Consider the following 20,005-nt stretch of genomic DNA (forward strand, 5'->3'; position numbering starts at 1 on the left):
TCAATCACATTTTACTTTTTTTTATTTTTATGGATTAATAAAGTCCAATGAGTTCTTCTAGCTCGGCGGCTGTTGTTGTTTCATAGTTGAAGTTAAAAGAGAGAGAGCCTCGACCGTCGGTGATGAAGGCTTGGTGTTTTTCCTCCTCAGGGGACTTCTGTCCATAGCGTGGAGCCAAGCAGACCCGGAGCTGTTGCTCAGTAGTGCTAAAGACAACAGGATCCTCTGCTGGAACCCAAACACTGGAGAGGTACCTGCTTTTCTGCTCTGTTCTAAAGGCCTCATGGTTGTCATGTAGAGAGGTACTGGCCTCCCATCACAAGGCCCTCGCCATCTTTCCCTGCCCAGGGCTTCTTCAGATGCCTCTGTTGTCTAGGTGATCTGTTTCTACAATGTCGTGGTGATCCATTCTCTCTCTCTCTCTCCCATCACAAAGCCCCCGCCATCTTTCCCTGCCCAGGGCTTCTTCAGATGCCTCTGTTGTCTAGGTGATCTGTTTCTACAATGTCGTGGTGATCCATTCTCTCTCTCTCTCTCCCATCACAAGGCCCTCGCCATCTTTCCCTGCCCAGGGCTTCTTCAGATGCCTCTGTTGTCTAGGTGATCTGTTTCTACAATGTCGTGGTGATCCATTCTCTCTCTCTCTCTCCCATCACAAGGCCCCCGCCATCTTTCCCTGCCCAGGGCTTCTTCAGATGCCTCTGTTGTCTAGGTGATCTGTTTCTACAATGTCGTGGTGATCCATTCTCTCTCTCTCTCTCCCATCACAAGGCCCCCGCCATCTTTCCCTGCCCAGGGCTTCTTCAGATGCCTCTGTTTTCTAGGTGATCTGTTTCTACAATGTCGTGGTGATCCATTCTCTCTCTCTCTCTCCCATCACAAAGCCCCCGCCATCTTTCCCTGCCCAGGGCTTCTTCAGATGCCTCTGTTGTCTAGGTGATCTGTTTCTACAATGTCGTGGTGATCCAATCTCCCTCTCTCTCCCATCACAAAGCCCCCGCCATCTTTCCCTGCCCAGGGCTTCTTCAGATGCCTCTGTTGTCTAGGTGATCTGTTTCTACAATGTCGTGGTGATCCATTCTCTCTCTCTCTCTCCCATCACAAGGCCCCCGCCATCTTTCCCTGCCCAGGGCTTCTTCAGATGCCTCTGTTGTCTAGGTGATCTGTTTCTACAATGTCGTGGTGATCCATTCTCTCTCTCTCTCTCCCATCACAAGGCCCCCGCCATCTTTCCCTGCCCAGGCCTTCTTCAGATGCCTCTGTTGTCTAGGTGATCTGTTTCTACAATGTCGTGGTGATCCAATCTCCCTCTCTCTCCCATCACAAAGCCCCCGCCATCTTTCCCTGCCCAGGGCTTCTTCAGATGCCCCTGTTGTCTAGGTGATCTGTTTCTACAATGTCGTGGTGATCCAATCTCTCTCTCTCCCGTCTCTTTAGGTGATCTATGAATTACCAACGACCAATCAGTGGTGCTTTGACATCCAGTGGTGTCCCAGGAACCCAGCGCTGCTGTCGGCGGCCTCGTTTGACGGCTGGATCAGTGTTTACAGCGTGATGGGAGGAAGCCTGGAGGCCCAGCAGCAGAGCAGGGCTGATCAGGTAGAGAGCCTCCATCTGTGACCCATGTCTGTTTACTGTCTAAAGGAAACCGCCCACAATCCAGTGTTGCCGCTGGGAGTCGTTCTGGATAAGAATGTCTGCTAAATGCTAAAACGTCAAAGGCTCCCTGTTTCCTATGTAGTGCACTACTTCTGACCAGGGGACAAAAGTGGTTTACTATTTATGGAATAGATATGATTGTAGTAACATTTTGGCGTAGTCAGGTGTCTAGCCTGGTATGGTTGTAGACCTCATTTGGGCGGAAGCGTATCCTAGTGGTTAGAGAGTTGGACTAGTAACTGAAAGGTTGCAAGTTCAAACCCCCGAGCTGACAAGGTACAAATCTGTCGTTCTGCCCCTGAACAAGGCAGTTAACCCACTGTTCCTAGGCCGTCATTGAAAATAAGAATTTGTTCTTAACTGACTTGCCAAGTTAAATAAAGGTAAAAATATAATAATAATTTAAAGACCTCTGCTCATTTATCTTTCCTTTATATAATATTTAGATTGGAATGCAGTCTTTGTGTGGTGCTTTCCCACAGATCTCCTCGTCCTTTGACACCATGGATCCGTTTGGGACAGGCCAGGTGCTGCCCCCTCTGCAAGTTCCCCAACCCACCCCTCAGACCACCCTCGTCGCTCCGCTGAAGAAGCCCCCCAAGTGGGTTCGTAGGCCCGTAGGAGCCTCATTCGCTGTAAGTGCAATGGATTTGACCTTTAAAAAATATATATATATATACATTTTTTGTATTTCAGAAGGTAAATAACATCAGTGAATGCCTATTGTGAGGAACCCCAATATGTTTAAGCAGTAAGGCATGACAACCTGCGGATTATGGTGGGGACACACGGTTAAAGTCTATTCTTAGGCATGACAACCCGTGTATTATGGTGGAAACACATGGTTAAAGTCTATTCTTAGGCATGACAACCTGTGGATTATGGTGGGGACACACGGTTAAAGTCTATTCTTAGGCATGACAACCCGTGTATTATGGTGGAAACACATGGTTAAAGTCTATTCTTAGGCATGACAACCTGTGGATTATGGTGGAAACACACGGTTAAAGTCTATTCTTAGGCATGACAACCTGCGGATTATGGTGGAAACACACGGTTAAAGTCTATTCTTAGGCATGACAACCTGCGGATTATGGTGGAAACACACGGTTAAAGTCTATTCTTAGGCATGACAACCTGTGGATTATGGTGGAAACACACGGTTAAAGTCTATTCTTAGGCATGACAACCTGCGGATTATGGTGGAAACACACGGTTAAAGTCTATTCTTAGGCATGACAACCTGCGGATTATGGTGGAAACACACGGTTAAAGTCTATTCTTAGGCATGACAACCTGTGGATTATGGTGGATACACACGGTTAAAGTCTATTCTTAGGCATGACAACCTGTGGATTATGGTGGAAACACACGGTTAAAGTCTATTCTTAGGCATGACAACCTGTGGATTATGGTGGAAACACACGGTTAAAGTCTATTCTTAGGCATGACAACCTGTGGATTATGGTGGAAACACACGGTTAAAGTCTATTCTTAGGCATGACAACCCGTGGATTATGGTGGGGACACACGGTTAAAGTCTATTCTTAGGCATGACAACCCGTGGATTATGGTGGAAACACACGGTTAAAGTCTATTCTTAGGCATGACAACCCGTGGATTATGGTGGAAACACACGGTTAAAGTCTATTCTTAGGCATGACAACCCGTGGATTATGGTGGGGACACACGGTTAAAGTCTATTTTTAGGCATGACAACCTGCGGATTATGGTGGAAACACACGGTTAAAGTCTATTCTTAGGCATGACAACCTGCGGATTATGGTGGAAACACACGGTTAAAGTCTATTCTTAGGCATGACAACCCGTGGATTATGGTGGAAACACACGGTTAAAGTCTATTCTTAGGCATGACAACGTGTGGATTATGGTGGAAACACACGGTTAAAGTCTATTCTTAGGCATGACAACCCGTGGATTATGGTGGGGACACACGGTTAAAGTCTATTCTTAGGCATGACAACCCGTGGATTATGGTGGAAACACACGGTTAAAGTCTATTCTTAGGCATGACAACCCGTGGATTATGGTGGAAACACACGGTTAAAGTCTATTCTTAGGCATGACAACCTGCGGATTATGGTGGAAACACACGGTTAAAGTCTATTCTTAGGCATGACAACCCGTGGATTATGGTGGAAACACACGGTTAAAGTCTTTCTTAGGCATGACAACCTGTGGATTATGGTGGAAACACACGGTTAAAGTCTATTCTTAGGCATGACAACCCGTGGATTATGGTGGGGACACACGGTTAAAGTCTATTCTTAGGCATGACAACCCGTGGATTATGGTGGAAACACACGGTTAAAGTCTATTCTTAGGCATGACAACCCGTTGGTTATGGTAGAAACACACGGTTAAAGTCTATTCTTAGGCATGACAACCCGTGGATTATGGTGGGGACACACGGTTAAAGTCTATTCTTAGGCATGACAACCCGTGGATTATGGTGGAGACACACGGTTAAAGTCTATTCCTAGGCATGACAACCCGGGGATTATGGTGGAAACACACGGTTAAAGTCTATTCTTTGGCATGACGTAAAGTGCTACTCTTTGGTCACGCTCTACTCTTAAAGGGACAGTAAGTGCTTATGACAAGTCTTACAATGTATTATAACTGCATCATAGTAATAGTACCCCCTCCCTATTCTCTTCTCCTTGTAGTTTGGTGGGAAGCTGATCACCTTTGAGAGTCCTAAGGCTCCAGTCCAGAGCCCACAGCCCGTCCCTGTCCCCAGGCAGGTGTTTGTGAGCCAGGTCACCACGGAAACAGAGCTCCTCCAACGTTCCAGAGAGCTGCAGGCTGCTCTGCAATCTGGATCCTTGTCAGACTACTGCCAGGCCAAGATCCACAAGGCCCCCACAGACTCTGAACAGGACATATGGAGGTTTCTCCTGGTAGGTGTTATGACACTGCACAGTGGCACGAAAGGTTCATATTAAAGGAATAATGGACGATTTTTGGCAATTAATCAACTTTTCTACATACCCCAGGGTCAAACAATGTAACATTATAGAGACGGTGTGACATTTTTGGCATTTAATCCCTTTTTCTCCTCACCCAGGGTCATATGATCTCATGGATACAATTTTTTTTGCCTCTGCATGCAGTTTTGAAGGTAGTTTCGGTAGCCATTGCTAACTGGCGTTAGCACAATGACTGGAAGTCTCCTGGAACTGTTCGCATGCTAAAATAGTACCCATGAATTCATCTGACCCTCGTTAAGTAGAAAAGTTGCTTCATTGCCAAAATTTTTTTTTAAAGTCCAGTTATCAGTGTCCCTGTCTGTCCTTCCGACTGGACAGTAGTGGGACTCACAGAACACCTATGGAGAGGACGCATTTCCATGAACAGTAGGCTTCTCTGTACAATGTATTTGGATAGAAAGGCACTCAGGAGTCAAGACCGACATATGATGAACACCAAGTTCTGTAAGGGTTGTGTAGGTTTCTAATGTCGTCCACCTCCTGATGTTTGCAGGTCAACTTTGAAGATGAAGCCCGGGTCAAATTCCTGAGACTTTTGGGTTTCAGCAAAGAGGATTTAGAGAGGAAGATATCCACCTGCTTGGGGAAGAACCTGCAGCCTAACGGACACGGAGTGGATGCCAACGATCTGGCTGAGAAGATACAGCTTCTCTCTACTCAGGTCAGTCCAGGAACAAACCTCTTCATAGCCCATTCTCTTTTATAGTAGTCCTACTGCTCGTCTAGACTGCAGTTCTTCCACCGTCCACTAGAGGGCAGTGACGAGTTTCAGAAGCGATATGTGGTCTCTTCATAACAACATGAATCCTGTCACCTTTTTATATTATCACCACCAACCTTCCATAAAAGTACATTGTCCTCGTTTCGTTTCCAGAGGTCAGAAGAATCCGGGGATGAGGTTGACTCCACCAAGACTCCGGGTTCATCCTCGCCCTCTGACTTTTTCAGTCAGATCCCACCACAACCACAAGACAAGGAGAAGAAGATCAGCTTCCCGATCCCTGTCTCAGCAGGTACTGCTCGTCTTCCGTTCAGTATCCCAGCAGTAGGACGTGACTTCAGCTCTCTCTTCCTGTGAAATCTAAACAGTACGGACTGGTTTCCCGGACACATAACAAATAGAATGTTCAACGTAAAACCTTTTTTTTTAAGTCTTAATATGAATCTGTTGTCCTGGTAACTGGCCCTGTGTATGACTGTAACTCTCCCGTATCTCATTCAGTTGCTTTATGCTCCTGTTGTATTAGATGCAGATGGTCTGATCAGCCAGGCTCTGCTGGTGGGAAACTTTGAGGGAGCGGTGGACCTGTGTCTGAACGAGGGGCGCTACGCTGAGGCCATCCTGCTGGCGATCAGTGGAGGACAGGAGCTACTGCAGAAGACCCAGCAGACATACCTGGAGAAGCAGAGGAACAGCATCTCTATGGTAAGACAGGGGACATACCTGGACGAACAGAGGAACAGCATCTCTATGGTAAGACAGGGGGGACATACCTGGACGAGCAGAGGAACAGCATCTATGGTAAGACAGGGGACATACCTGGACGAGCAGAGGAACAGCATCTATGGTAAGACAGGGGACATACCTGGACGAGCAGAGGAACAGCATCTCTATGGTAAGACAGGGGGGGACATACCTGGACGAGCAGAGGAACAGCATCTATGGTAAGACAGGGGGGACATACCTGGACGAGCAGAGGAACAGCATCTATGGTAAGACAGGGGGGACGAACAGAGGAACAGCATCTATGGTAAGACGGGGGGGGACATACCTGGACGAGCAGAGGAACAGCATCTATGGTAAGACGGGGGACATTTGGGACTTACCCTCGCGGCTATTTGATTTATATCATATTTGTATGACTTGATTACTAGCTAGCAAAGTTAGTTTAGTTCAGAATATAGTTATTTTGTATCAACAGGGCAAAATAATCAGATTTTACTGAGTCAACATGAATACATACAACATGGTTAAGTTTACTGTCGACCGTCCTCAGCTGATCTCATCCGTGGTGACCCAGAACTGGGGAGACATCGTGCAGAGCTGTACCTTGGATAACTGGAAGGAGGCTCTCGCTGCACTCCTAACCTACGCTCACCCCAAAGAGTTTGCTCATCTGTGTGGTAAGAACCAGATGTTGAGGGGGTCGTACGGCTCACCCCAAAGAGTTTGCTCATCTGTGTGGTAAGAATAAGATGTTGAGGATCGTAAACAAAGGCATCAGTAAACCCAGGCTTGCTTTTACCTTGAGTTCAGCACTTATTTCTGCAAGTCACTAGAAATCTATTTCAGAAGAGAGACCTGATTGTACCTGATGGTCTCTTCAGCTTCTTGTTCCTAGCCCCTCCCTCCCTTTCCCCTGGTAGAAGATGTAACAGAGGTCAGTTATAGTCCTATCTAACCCCTCCTTCCCTTTCTCCTGGTTGGACTATATAACTGACCTCTGTTACATCTTCTATCTAACCTCTCCTCTCTCTCCCTCTCTCTCTTCCTTGCTCTCCCGCCCTCTCCTGGTACTGTAGAGACCCTGGGGTCGCGTCTGGAGGGGGAGAGGACAGAGAAACGCTGTCTGCAGGCATGTCTCTGTTACATTTGCTCTGGGAACATTGAGAAACTAGTGGAATGCTGGGCCCTGCAGAGGGACTGCTCATCTCCCCTGGTTTTAGAGGTAAGAAATCATTTTTTTATATATCTATCTATATATTTATCCTTCATTTAACCATGGAAGTCACTTTACCAAGTGAACCCAAGCGTTATGATGATGTGATAACTGGCCACAGATACCATCTGTATTGACGTGGCAGTAACCAGGTGGTAACATTATGTCGTCTGTGTGATTGACCGCCAGGACTTGGTAGAGAAGATGATGGTTCTGCGTAAGTCTGTGGAGCGTCTGAGGAACAGCGAGGTGGCTGTACAGAGTCCTGTCCTGGCTGACAAGCTGACTCACTACGCTGGTCTCCTAGCTTCACAAGGCAGCCTGGCTACAGCCCTGTCCTACCTGCCAGACACCTCAGACCAGGTAAACACAACCTCCCACTCCTCTTCAAGATACCTTATCAACCAGGAAGTGTTTTAAACGTGTCCTCATGCTTCAAAGACACTGTTTTCGCTCTCCTGGATCGTGTTCAGACCTGCATTTTAATATGTAAGTTGTGCTTCGTTGATCTTGCCTGGTGAAAGAGAACTAATGTTGTTGTCGTCCAGAAAGGTTTTTTTTCCTACCATCTGTTACTCCAGAGGGCTGTACTGCAGAGCAGGATCAATGAGTTAGCCGGCTTACTTTGATCAACAACCAGAAATTACTACACAGTTTCTGGTTCATTAACAAAGCTAAACATCCATGCGCTCTTGGCTGTTGAGTCAATAAAACCATGCCTAAATATTATGAATTATTATTATTATTATTATTATTTTTTTGATAAGCTTGAAATGGGTAAGTTAGCTTGCTAACTCCCTGGTTTATAGTTTACCCCCTCGGGCAGGCTGAAGCATCAAACTGTTTGAAATATTTCCAGTACTATTATGACTGTGTTGTGGTGTTTGTCCTCCTGCAGGCTGAAGCATCAAACTGTTTGAAATATTTCCAGTACTATTATAACTGTGTTGTTGTTCTGTGGTGTTTGTCCTCCTGCAGGCTTGCATCATGATGATGAGAGACCGGCTGTTCCACGCCCAGGGAGAGGGAGGAGCTGCAGGGGGGCAACAGCCCCCACCGTGCCCTTACAACAGAGTCAGGGTGACTGGGGGCAACCCTGACCCCGCTCAGGCCCCTGCTGCCCCTGTCCAAGCACAACCACCAATACAGACACCGGTATTTAGGAATGAATGCAACAATAAACACACGTAAAAATGATTGAGGATTCTAAAACACAAAGTAAACAGATGTATTTCCATTGATTTATACATCGATGAATCTAATCTCCACTTGAAGATATCATAGCAGTTGCTAGCGTTCATGTTGTGGAACATCAGCTTGGTATAGTGTTATTCTCTCGTGTGTGTTCCTGTGGCTGCGTTCCAGTCTACTGTTGAAGTAGTTCACTATAAAGGGAAAAGGGTGCCGTTTGGGACGCCGGCTGTGTGTAAATGATGTTCCTCTCCAGGGGCCCTACCAGCCTCCTCTTCCTGTGATGTCAGTGGGTGGCCAGCCTCCTATGACGACAGTCTTCACTCCTCAAGCTGCTGCTCTCTCCAGAGGGCCGCCTCCTCCTTCGTATGGCGGTCTGCCACCCTCCTCCCCTGCTCCTCCACCGAGTGGGCTGCCACGTACAGGACTACGGCCAGCCTACCCTCAACATCCTGCCACTGCCCCAGGTAGGCACTCGCCCTCCGTCCAGGGCCGTGTTCAGCAGGTGTTAAGTCTGGAACTGACCCTGTGTGTGTAGTATGCTTACTGACTTCATCTGGTTGGTTTTCTATCCTGTGTGTTTGTTCTACCTTGTTATTTTTAGTGCTACATTTGATATTGATTGCTGCATTGTTGGGTTTGGAGCTTGTAAGAAAGGCATTTCATTGTACTTGTGTATGTGACATTGAAACATGTTTGTTCTACATTATATATTTCTATCTGAACGTAATATACAAGCTGTGCCCTGCTGAACCAGGTACTACTCTGTCACCTGCCAGACACTACTCCAGACTGGTCTTGATGTAACATGTCTGTCTTCTGTCTGTTCAGGGTTCTCTCCACTCCAGCCATTCCAGCCACAACAGCAGCCCATGTCTGCAGGACTAGGTGGCCCCGGCCTCTCTGCCTTCCCTACAGGACCTGCTATGCCAGGCTCCAGCCTATCTGGACACCCCCTGCCTCCGTTCTCTGCCCCTGGCGGCCTCCCCACCATGCCCAGCCCAGGGCCACCTCCGTCAGGCTTCACCCCCACCTCGCTCCCTTCAGGCCCCATGCCACTCAGCTACCAGCAGCCTGGGGCCCCCGTCGGCATGTACCCACCAGGGGGGTCTCACCTTCACAGCCAGGGCCCACCTGCAGGTCCCCCCTCTGGTCCGTACCCACCCCTGGGACCTGGGTACCCACAAGGAGGTCCTGGAGCCCCGGCTGTCAAGTCCTTCTCTGCTCCGTCGGTTGCTCCTCCTCCTACAGGTACTGACCATGATGCAATTCATGTGTTGCCATCCTATGCCTGGTAGAGTGCACTACTGTTGACCTGGGATCGTACGGTCAGTAGGACCCTACTGTTGACCTGGGATCGTACGGTCAGTAGGACCCTACTGTTGACCTGGGATCGTACGGTCAGTAGGACCCTACTGTTGACCTGGGATCGTACGGTCAGTAGGACCCTACTGTTGACCTGGGATCGTACGGTCAGTAGGACCCTACTGTTGACCTGGGATCGTACGGTCAGTAGGACCCTACCGTTGACCTGGGATCGTACGGTCAGTAGGACCCTACCGTTGACCTGGGATCGTACGGTCAGTAGGACCCTACCGTTGACCTGGGATCGTACGGTCAGTAGGACCCTACCGTTGACCTGGGATCGTACGGTCGTTAGGACCCTACCGTTGACCGGGGATCGTACCGTCGGTAGGACCCTACTGTTGACCTGGGAACGTACGGTCGGTAGGACCCTAGCGGTTGACCGGGGATCGTTACGGTCGGTAGGACCCTAGCGGTTGACCGGGGATCGTTACGGTCGGTAGGACCCTAGCGGTTGACCTGGGATCGTACGGTCGGTAGGACCCTACTGTTGACCTGGGATCGTACGGTCGGTAGGACCCTAGCGGTTGACCGGGGATCGTTACAGTCGGTAGGACCCTAGCGGTTGACCGGGGATCGTTACGGTCGGTAGGACCCTAGCGGTTGACCGGGGATCGTACGGTCAGTAGGACCCTACCGTTGACCTGGGATCGTACGGTCGGTAGGACCCTACCGTTGACCGGGGATCGTACCGTCGGTAGGACCCTACTGTTGACCTGGGATCGTACGGTCGGTAGGACCCTAGCGGTTGACCGGGGATCGTTACGGTCGGTAGGACCCTACGGTTGACCTGGGATCGTACGGTCGGTAGGACCCTACTGTTGACCTGGGATCGTACGGTCGGTAGGACCCTACTGTTGACCTGGGATCGTAACGGTCGGTAGGACCCTACCGTTGACCGGGGATCGTACCGTCGGTAGGACCCTACTGTTTACCTGGGCTCGTACTATAAAGGGAATGGGGTGTAATTTGGGACACGGGCCTGTAACACCACTGTTTATCTGTTATGATAGTCATCTTTAATCATATCTTTATTCATTTATGCTTAAAGAAGAAATGGTGGATTCTTGTTTAACACTTGTCTCTTTTATAGATACTAAATCATGTGTAGTGAGATTTGAGACGTGAATAACGTAATGTTAATTTATACATGCTTCTGATTGAGCTGTCCCCCTTGTTTAACTTTCAGGGTACTTCCCTTGGCTGAGTACTCCCCTTGTTGACGATGATGAAGGTGACAGTGAGAGTGACAGACAGGGATAGGTTTGGATGTGGTGGGATAAGACTGTTAATGCAGACAGAGATATGGTGGGATAAGACTGTTAATGCAGACAGGGTTAGGTTTAGATATGGTGGGATAAGACAGGGCTAGGTTTGGATGTGGTGGGATAAGACTGTTAATGCAGACAGAGATATGGTGGGATAAGACTGTTAATGCAGACAGGGTTAGGTTTAGATATGGTGGGATAAGACAGGGCTAGGTTTGGATATGGTGGGATAAGACTGTTAATGCAGACAGAGATATGGTGGGATAAGACTGTTAATGCAGACAGAGATATGGTGGGATAAGACTGTTAATGCAGACAGGGATAGGTTTGGATATGTTGGGATGAGACTGTTAATGCAGACAGAGATATGGTGGGATAAGACAGGGCTAGGTTTAGATATGGTGGGATAAGACAGGGCTAGGTTTAGATATGGTGGGATAAGACAGGGCTAGGTTTAGATATGGTGGGATAAGACTGTGTTAATGCAGACAGGGCTAGGTTTAGATATGGTGGGATAAGACAGGGCTAGGTTTAGATATGGTGGGATAAGACTGTTAATGCAGACAGGGATAGGTTTAGATATGGTGGGATAAGACAGGGCTAGGTTTAGATATGGTGGGATAAGACTGTGTTAGGTTTAGATATGGTGGGATAAGACTGTGTTAGGTTTAGATATGGTGGGATAAGACTGTGTTAATGCAGACAGGGCTAGGTTTAGATATGGTGGGATAAGACTGTGTTAATGCAGACAGGGCTAGGTTTAGATATGGTGGGATAAGACTGTGTTAATGCAGACATGTAGAAAGGTGTTTGCTTGTGCCGTCACATGATTTTACAGGAACGTGTTGAGCCGGTCTTTGATTTATAACAAACATTGTAACGATGTAGTGAAATAATCCATGCTAAATCACTGTTGTTGGTGATTTACATTTTACTAATTTAATACCGAAATATCTGTTTTAAGTTTATGATATTTGAGTACTAAAAAATGTACATTTACCACAGTATTAGGCTATGCCAAGTAGTGAAGATAATGCAACAACAATGTGTTATTATTGTCAGTCAGTGTGTTCAATCTAACTGCACTGTGATGCTGCCTGGCCGTGGCCTGCTGTCTGAAGTGACCTGCTGCCTGGCCTGCTGTCTGAAGTGACCTGCTGCCTGGCCGTGGCCTGCTGTCTGTTGAAGTGACCTGTTTGTTGCTACTCGAGTGGAAATACCTTTTTTTGTTTTTCAGAGTTGAAAGTGATTTTTAAGACTTAATTTATCCTCCTAAGAGATTGAGAAATAACCCTGCTCAACTTAATGTCCCAGAACTTTCCATGGATCTCCAGGTCTCTAGGCTTCTTGGCTTTGGCTGCTGTCTGGATTCTTAAAAAGCGTCAGGTGTCTTGTGGCTGACTATTCATCTTTCACTATCTATAGGACAAGATGGCTGGAACGACCCACCAGCAGTACGAGGGGGTTCTAGGAAGAAAAAGGTATCTCCTCTGGATAAATGACCTTCATACCGGATTCCCCATCCTCTCTGATAACATGGACTAGCTCAGACTGGAGAAATGTGGACCAGTAGACCATCTTGGAAATGTTAATAGCTACAATCTTAGTTGTATGTAAACCAGTATTCAGTGAATCCATGTTCTCCAGATGTTGTAGACGGGTCTTTGCTATTTCAGTACTTTCACGTGTTTAAACATGCAGTAAGATCTTAGCTGTATGTTAACCAGTATAAGGTGAAGCTTTTATGTCTGTAATAATAAACCTGCCAGTGTGTGAATCTGTGTTCTGTCCGCGTCTCAGGTTGTCCCAGACAACTACACCCCTCCGGCTCCCATCACCGCCCCTGTTATGGGGGGTTTCCCCATGGAGGGCCATCATCATCAGCCCCAAGGACAGCAGGGCCACGACCCCAGCCGCACGCAGCAGTTCCCCCCAGGGGCCCCTCAGGAGCCCAGCGTACAGGTCAGTGACAACCTCGTCTCTTCTGTGTTTCTCCAGTTCTGGAGCCAGAATACAGTGGGATTTCTGGTAGCATGAGACTAGTGCCAACCTAACCCAGTACCATTTACTTTCGAATTAAAGGCCTGCCAGGCCGACCTCTAACCCCTAAAGTCAGGCTACTATTTACTTTCTTATTAAAGGCCTGACAGTCTGACCTCTAACCCCTAAAGTCAGGCTACCAGTTACTTATAGGTAGACAGATCTCTAACCCCTGTGTGTCCCTTCAGCTCCTCCAGGCGCTGCCGGCTGAGAGGGTGGAGCAGAGAGAGATCCCTGCAGAGCACATGGTCCTCAAGCAGACCTTCGACAGCCTGGTTCAACGCTGCCAGCTAGCCGCACAAGACCCAGTAAGTCTTTACACAAGGCGGTAGTTTTGGCTCTTGTGAATTCCTACCCGTCTACCTGCATAAGACACACAGAGCCATTCTGAAGGTGCTGCTGTTCGAGTCTGACGTCCTAATATTCAATATATTTATTTATTTTCCTCAGCAAACAAAGAGGAAACTTGACGATGCATCGAAACGCCTTGGGTACCTGTATGACAAGCTGAGAGAGCATTCGGTGAGAACACAGAGCAGATACTCTACCACAGGGCCCCAGCCTTAGAGTTCACAAATCTGCTGTTTAAAAACACACACACCTTCAAAAAAAATAATCTGTGTTTTTTAAAACCTGTGTTTTTATATTGAAAGTCGGCTGTTTTTAGATTTTTTGCTTCAATAGAGTGATCAGGGACATGTAGCTATAGTTTTCCTTCACAGAAAATACATTAGTGCAACACATTCTGGCAGAAAATAGCTTCGTTTTCATCAGATGACAACAGAAGTGGAACGCCATTTGGCTGGCAGCCACACAAGTAAATTAGTTTACAATTAAAAAGCACTGTCTTTTTTTTTGTTGCAAAAACGATGCATGGCCATCATATTTCTGTTTAGCATAGAGACAATGTAGCCAGCTACATTTCCCAATGTTTTGCTTGAAGTTAATCTTGTATTTTACCAGAGAAAAGTTGGCTACGCGGAAAAGTAGCTACACATCAGTCAGAGCGCTATCTGTGCTGATAGAATGCCGTTCCTGAAGTCTCATCCGAGTGGAGAAGTGCAACTGAAGCACAAAATTAGTCTGATGCAGAGCAGAAATTACAATAAGAAGCATTTTAGTTTTGCTGTACAAAACACAGCAAGATATTTCTTATTCGTTTTATCTTCTTTCTTTTCTGCGTGAAAATCACACAATTCTCTATTAACGCAACTCCTGTACCATGATGTCAGTTAGTTCTCATTTTAATCCAGTCAAGTTAGTCCACTCCATAACAGACCCAGTCATGGTGCTCCACTCCATAACAGACCCAGTCATGGTGCTCCACTCCATAACAGACCCAGTCATGGTGCTCCACTCCATAACAGACCCAGTCAAGTTAGTCCACTACATAACAGACCCAGTCAAGTTAGTCCACTCCATAACAGACCCAGTCATGGTGCTCCACTCCATATCAGACCCAGTCATGGTGCTCCACTCCATATCAGACCCAGTCATGGTGCTCCACTCCATAACAGACCCAGTCATGGTGCTCCACTCCATAACAGACCCAGTCATGGTGCTCCACTCCATAACAGACCCAGTCATGGTGCTCCACTCCATAACAGACCCAGTCATGGTGCTCCACTCCATAACAGACCCAGTCATGGTGCTCCACTCCATAACAGACCCAGTCATGTTGCTCCACTCCATAACAGACCCAGTCATGTTAGTCCACTCCATAACAGACCCAGTCGTGGTGCTCCACTCCATATCAGATCCAGTCATGGTGCTCCACTCCATAACAGACCCAGTCATGTTAGTCCACTCCATAACAGACCCAGTCATGGTGCTCCACTCCATAACAGACCCAGTCATGGTGCTCCACTCCATAACAGACCCAGTCATGTTAGTCCACTCCATAACAGACCCAGTCATGGTGCTCCACTCCATAACAGACCCAGTCATGGTGCTCCACTCCATAACAGACCCAGTCATGGTGCTCCACTCCATAACAGACCCAGTCATGGTGCTCCACTCCATAACAGACCCAGTCATGGTGCTCCACTCCATAACAGACCCAGTCATGGTGCTCCACTCCATAACAGACCCAGTCATGGTGCTCCACTCCATAACAGACCCAGTCATGGTGCTCCACTCCATAACAGACCCAGTCATGGTGCTCCACTCCATAACAGACCCAGTCATGTTAGTCCACTCCATAACAGACCCAGTCATGTTAGTCCACTCCATAACAGACCCAGTCATGTTAGTCCACTCCATAACAGACCCAGTCATGTTAGTCCACTCCATAACAGACCCAGTCATGGTGCTCCACTACATAACAGACCCAGTCATGGTGCTCCACTCCATAACAGACCCAGTCATGGTGCTCCACTCCATAACAGACCCAGTCATGTTAGGCCACTCCATAACAGACCCAGTCATGTTAGTCCACTCCATAACAGACCCAGTCATGGTGCTCCACTACATAACAGACCCAGTCATGGTGCTCCACTACATAACAGACCCAGTCATGGTGCTCCACTACATAACAGACCCAGTCATGGTGCTCCACTACATAACAGACCCAGTCATGGTGCTCCACTCCATAACAGGCCCAGTCATGGTGCTCCACTCCATAACAGGCCCAGTCATGGTGCTCCACTCCATAACAGACCCAGTCATGGTGCTCCACTCCATAACAGACCCAGTCATGGTGCTCCACTACATAACAGGCCCAGTCAAGTTAGTCCACTACATAACAGACCCAGTCAAGTTAGTCCACTACATAACAGACCCAGTCATGGTGCTCCACTCCATAACAGACCCAGTCATGGTGCTCCACTACATAACAGACCCAGTCATGTTAGTCCACTCCATAACAGAACCAGTCATGGTGCTCCACTACATAACAGGCCCAGTCAAGTTAGTCCACTACATAACAGACCCAGTCAAGTTAGTCCACTACATAACAGACCCAGTCATGGTGCTCCACTCCATAACAGACCCAGTCATGGTGCTCCACTCCATAACAGACCCAGTCATGGTGCTCCACTCCATAACAGACCCAGTCATGGTGCTCCACTCCATAACAGACCCAGTCATGGTGCTCCACTCCATAACAGACCCAGTCAAGTTAGTCCACTACATTACAGACCCAGTCATGGTGCTCCACTACATTACAGACCCAGTCATGTTAGTCCACTCCATAACAGACCCAGTCATGGTGCTCCACTCCATAACAGACCCAGTCAAGTTAGTCCACTACATAACAGACCCAAAGGAAATCTGTACATGCCTATAGTAACTTTAAATTCTCCCCTCATCCTGTAGCTGTCTAACAACATCCTGGGGGGTTTACATGAGATCAGCCGCTGTGTGGCGGGCCAGAACTACCAGCGTGGCTTGGAGGTCCACACTGCTGTGGTCACCAGCAGCAACTTCAGCGAGATCCAAGCCTTCATGCCCATCCTCAAAGTGGTCATGACCATCGCCAACAAGCTGGGCGTCTGACCACTGATCCCACACCAAGGCAGGCTTCTAGAATAAACCTTAATTCCTATAATGCTCTACTTTTGACCAGACCCTATGGGCTCTTTACAGGCCCCGTGGGCCCTATGATTTATGAGGGCCCCGAGGGGTCTATGAGGGCCCCCGAGGGTTTTTGTCAAAAGTAGTGCCCTAAATAGGGAGTAGAGTGCCATTTGGAACACTCAAAACACACCAAGATAAAAACAGCCTTCAGTGTTATCATATGGATGGATCACAATGTTATAGATTAGATATGTATTTATTTTTCAGCTGTTGAAATGTGCTTTGATAAAGAACATGATTGCAGATGTGTGGTTTTCGCTTGACTAAAGCCGACTCATTGAAAAGGTTTCAGACTTGGCTGATGACGGGAGGTGTTCTTCTCTCCTGAGAAGACGAGTCACTGGGGTGGTTATCAACAGCAAAACACCCAATAGTACTAAAGAAGTTGAGTCCTTTTAGCTTTTCGATGGGAAGATACCTGATGTTAAATATTAAAGAGGTGGGGGGTTTACTGATGTGGGAGGATTGTAGATCGCTGAGGATTTTAATGTCATATGTTTGAGAATGGAGAAAGATACGCAAATGTCTCTGAACAATGTGGGATTGGATTCTCTGGCGGTCAGTAGTTCTAAACATGGTAACACATCCAACTAAGGGAATACTTTGGAGAGCGAGGTTGTTTTCGTCCACCTTGCTACCTCATCTTTCCTTAACAAACCACACAACGTCCAGCTGATTTTTACAATAGTTAGGAAGAGTGAATGAGTTATATACACTTTTGTAATGCATACTGTACCACAGCGCTGACATTTTTACTTTTCACTGACAGACCAGTGTGCTCTACAGACCAGTGTGCTCTACAGACCAGTGTGCTCTACAGACCAGTGTGCTCTACAGACCAGTGTGCCATCTCTTACTTTGTTCCGTTTTTCAGGCCAAAGCACTGCAACGACTAGCTCTGATCCAGGGTGTTACGTGCAGCTTGTTGACTCAGAGCTGTGTCAGAGCCTGCACATTACGCCCTGGTCCAGAGCTATGCAACAACAGAATGTAATTGAATGATTCTTGTGGAGTTGCTGGATGTGTTTTATAGTCAGTCCGCGTTAGTCACTATAGAGCGGCCCACTGCTGTCAGCTAGCTTGTGTGATTGAGATACTGTATGAGAACTGTGTGTGTCCTGGTTGTTGGCTTTGCCCCCTGTTTATAGTGTGCTGGCTTCTGTTGTGTATAAACTGTAATGAGCACACCAGTGTAAACAGCTTTGGCGTGGTTACACTCGACATTTCATGCTGATTGAAGAACGTGGCAGTTATCGACAAATATGAATTATGGCAAAGAAACCCATGAATAAATCTCTTGAAATATTTTTGTGAATTGTAAGTGGTGCGTAAGCTACACTCCCCCTATTTTTTGGGGGGGTGGTTGTTGACTATTTCCCTGTTTTTAATAATTAATTAGTATTTCCCCATTTTTAATCATGAATTAGTAATTCCCTGTGTTTAATAAGGAATTAGCAATTACCCCTGTTTTAATAAGGAATTAGACATTTCTTATGTGACCTGTTGCGTCCTATATTTAGTTTCTAATTGTGCGTAGCCATAGAAACGACCTTCCCAGAGCCACCTTGTTCTTTTTCAGGAGGGGGTTTGTGCACAAAAAATGATCACACCAAAGCTAATCCATTCTAGTGTTTTGTTCTCATTGGGAGTGGCCTATGATTACGTATGTACTTAATATTAGTCGAGATCTAATGTGCTAAATCAAATGGTTGAGAGCTGGAGCAGTGGAAATGCGTTCTCTAGAGTGATGAATCATGCTTCACCATCTGGCAGTCCGACGAACGCATCTTGAGTTTGGCGGATGCCAGGAGAACGCTACCTGTCCTACTGCATAGTGCCAACTGTAAAGTTTGGTGGAGGAGGGCTGTTTTTCATGGTTCGGGCTAGGCCCCTTAGTTCCAGTGAAGGGAAATCTTAATGCTACAGCATACATTCTAGACAATTCTGTGCTTCCAACTTTGTGGCAGCAGTTTGGGGAAGGCCCTTTCCTGTTTCAGCATGATAACAATGCCCCTGTGCACAAAGCGAGGTCCATACAGAAATGGTTTGTCGAGATCGGTGTGGAAGAACTTCACTGGCCTGCACAGAGCCCTGACCTCAACTCCATCAAACACCTTTGAGAAAAATTGGAACGCCGACTGGGAGCCAGGCCTAATCGCCCAACATCAGTACCCGACCTCACTAATGCTTTTGTGGCTGAATGGAAGCATGTCCCCGTATTGATATTCCAACATCTAGTGGATAAGCCTTCCCAGGAGAGTGGAGGCTGTTATAGCAAGCGGGTGTCCACATACTTTTGGTCATGTAATTGACTATCTGATGTGCTATGTTACACCCTGTTGTGTATTACTTTAGTCCTGTACTATAGGTTGGTTGAAGAGATGTCAGTCAGTTAAACAGGTTGGCCAGAGAGAGCAAACAGAGAACATCATGTGGCAACAGAAGGCAATGAAGCACCTCACCCAGTGCTCATTATTTGATGCACATAAATATTTATCCAATCCATTGATGCTTACTTTGCCATCCTTTGCTGTATATATTTTTGTTTTGAAATAAAATAATAATTCAGACTTGTATAAATAAGGAAGTGTCCATGTTTAGTGCAGAAAGTGTATCAAGGGATTTATGATTGTGTAAGGTTGATTCCTCCGCAGAGTAGGCTGATGTACATGTGGGTCTACAGGAGAGAAGGCGAATGAATGAATGAATGGCGCGAGAGACTTAATAACAGCAGGTCAGGCTGAACTGAGTGGTGAGTATGGAGCGGACCAACAGCATGGAACCAACTATTATGGAACCGCTTGTAGTGTCAACTTAAAATATAATATATATATTCTTCTTCTTTTTTTATATATATAAAATCCCCAAAATTGACCTGACATGGAAATGCCCGTAGTTGCAGAATCACCCAATTACGAGACCGTGATACTACGAATGTTCTGCCTTGTCATGTTATGTCTTGACAGGTAGGTGGCGCCAAAACTCAGCTATAGCCATACAACAAAGCTGGAGGTTTTAAGGTGGGAACACGTCACCCCACTATCAAAGATTTCTATAACTAACCCAAGATATACCAGAGCCTGTCCTTTCCAATGAGAGCAAATGAATCATAGTGGGCAGAACAAGGAAGGAGGTGGGCAGAGCCAAGCACGAGCTAGTGAGATCCTATTGGCGTGTTCTAGAGTTTATTTGCATATTTCTGTTAAGGGAACGCCTACTCTGAAGAGTACGT

The 20,005-nt window shown here is 47.0% G+C and overlaps 1 protein-coding gene across 4 annotated transcripts in view; it reads left to right on the forward strand.

Moving 5' to 3' along the window:
* Positions 1-18,080, forward strand: part of sec31b (SEC31 homolog B, COPII coat complex component) — a 24,531-nt gene extending 6,451 nt beyond the window's left edge. The window contains exons 8-26 of one of the 4 annotated variants that reach the window (XM_090228765.1): positions 151-250; positions 1,438-1,599; positions 2,142-2,294; positions 4,350-4,583; positions 5,167-5,334; positions 5,548-5,686; positions 5,921-6,099; positions 6,671-6,797; positions 7,197-7,342; positions 7,523-7,696; positions 8,312-8,488; positions 8,781-8,991; positions 9,356-9,775; positions 11,079-11,123; positions 12,583-12,638; positions 12,958-13,119; positions 13,386-13,505; positions 13,648-13,719; positions 16,513-18,080. In XM_090228765.1, the coding sequence (XP_090084891.1) occupies positions 151-250; positions 1,438-1,599; positions 2,142-2,294; positions 4,350-4,583; positions 5,167-5,334; positions 5,548-5,686; positions 5,921-6,099; positions 6,671-6,797; positions 7,197-7,342; positions 7,523-7,696; positions 8,312-8,488; positions 8,781-8,991; positions 9,356-9,775; positions 11,079-11,123; positions 12,583-12,638; positions 12,958-13,119; positions 13,386-13,505; positions 13,648-13,719; positions 16,513-16,692 (3,025 nt within the window). In that variant the 3' untranslated portion in view covers positions 16,693-18,080. Of the gene's footprint in view, positions 1-150; positions 251-1,437; positions 1,600-2,141; positions 2,295-4,349; positions 4,584-5,166; positions 5,335-5,547; positions 5,687-5,920; positions 6,290-6,670; positions 6,798-7,196; positions 7,343-7,522; positions 7,697-8,311; positions 8,489-8,780; positions 8,992-9,355; positions 9,776-11,078; positions 11,124-12,582; positions 12,639-12,957; positions 13,120-13,385; positions 13,506-13,647; positions 13,720-16,512 lie in introns of those variants that run through there. The other 3 variants (XM_090228766.1, XR_016493792.1, XM_090228767.1) reach the window with 3 other exon arrangements.
* Positions 18,081-20,005: the final 1,925 nt, after the last annotated feature.

Source organism: Oncorhynchus mykiss, unplaced genomic scaffold (assembly GCF_057628025.1).
Source record: "Oncorhynchus mykiss isolate SJ-2025 unplaced genomic scaffold, ASM5762802v1 scaffold101, whole genome shotgun sequence".
NCBI classification, from domain to species: domain Eukaryota; kingdom Metazoa; phylum Chordata; class Actinopteri; order Salmoniformes; family Salmonidae; genus Oncorhynchus; species Oncorhynchus mykiss.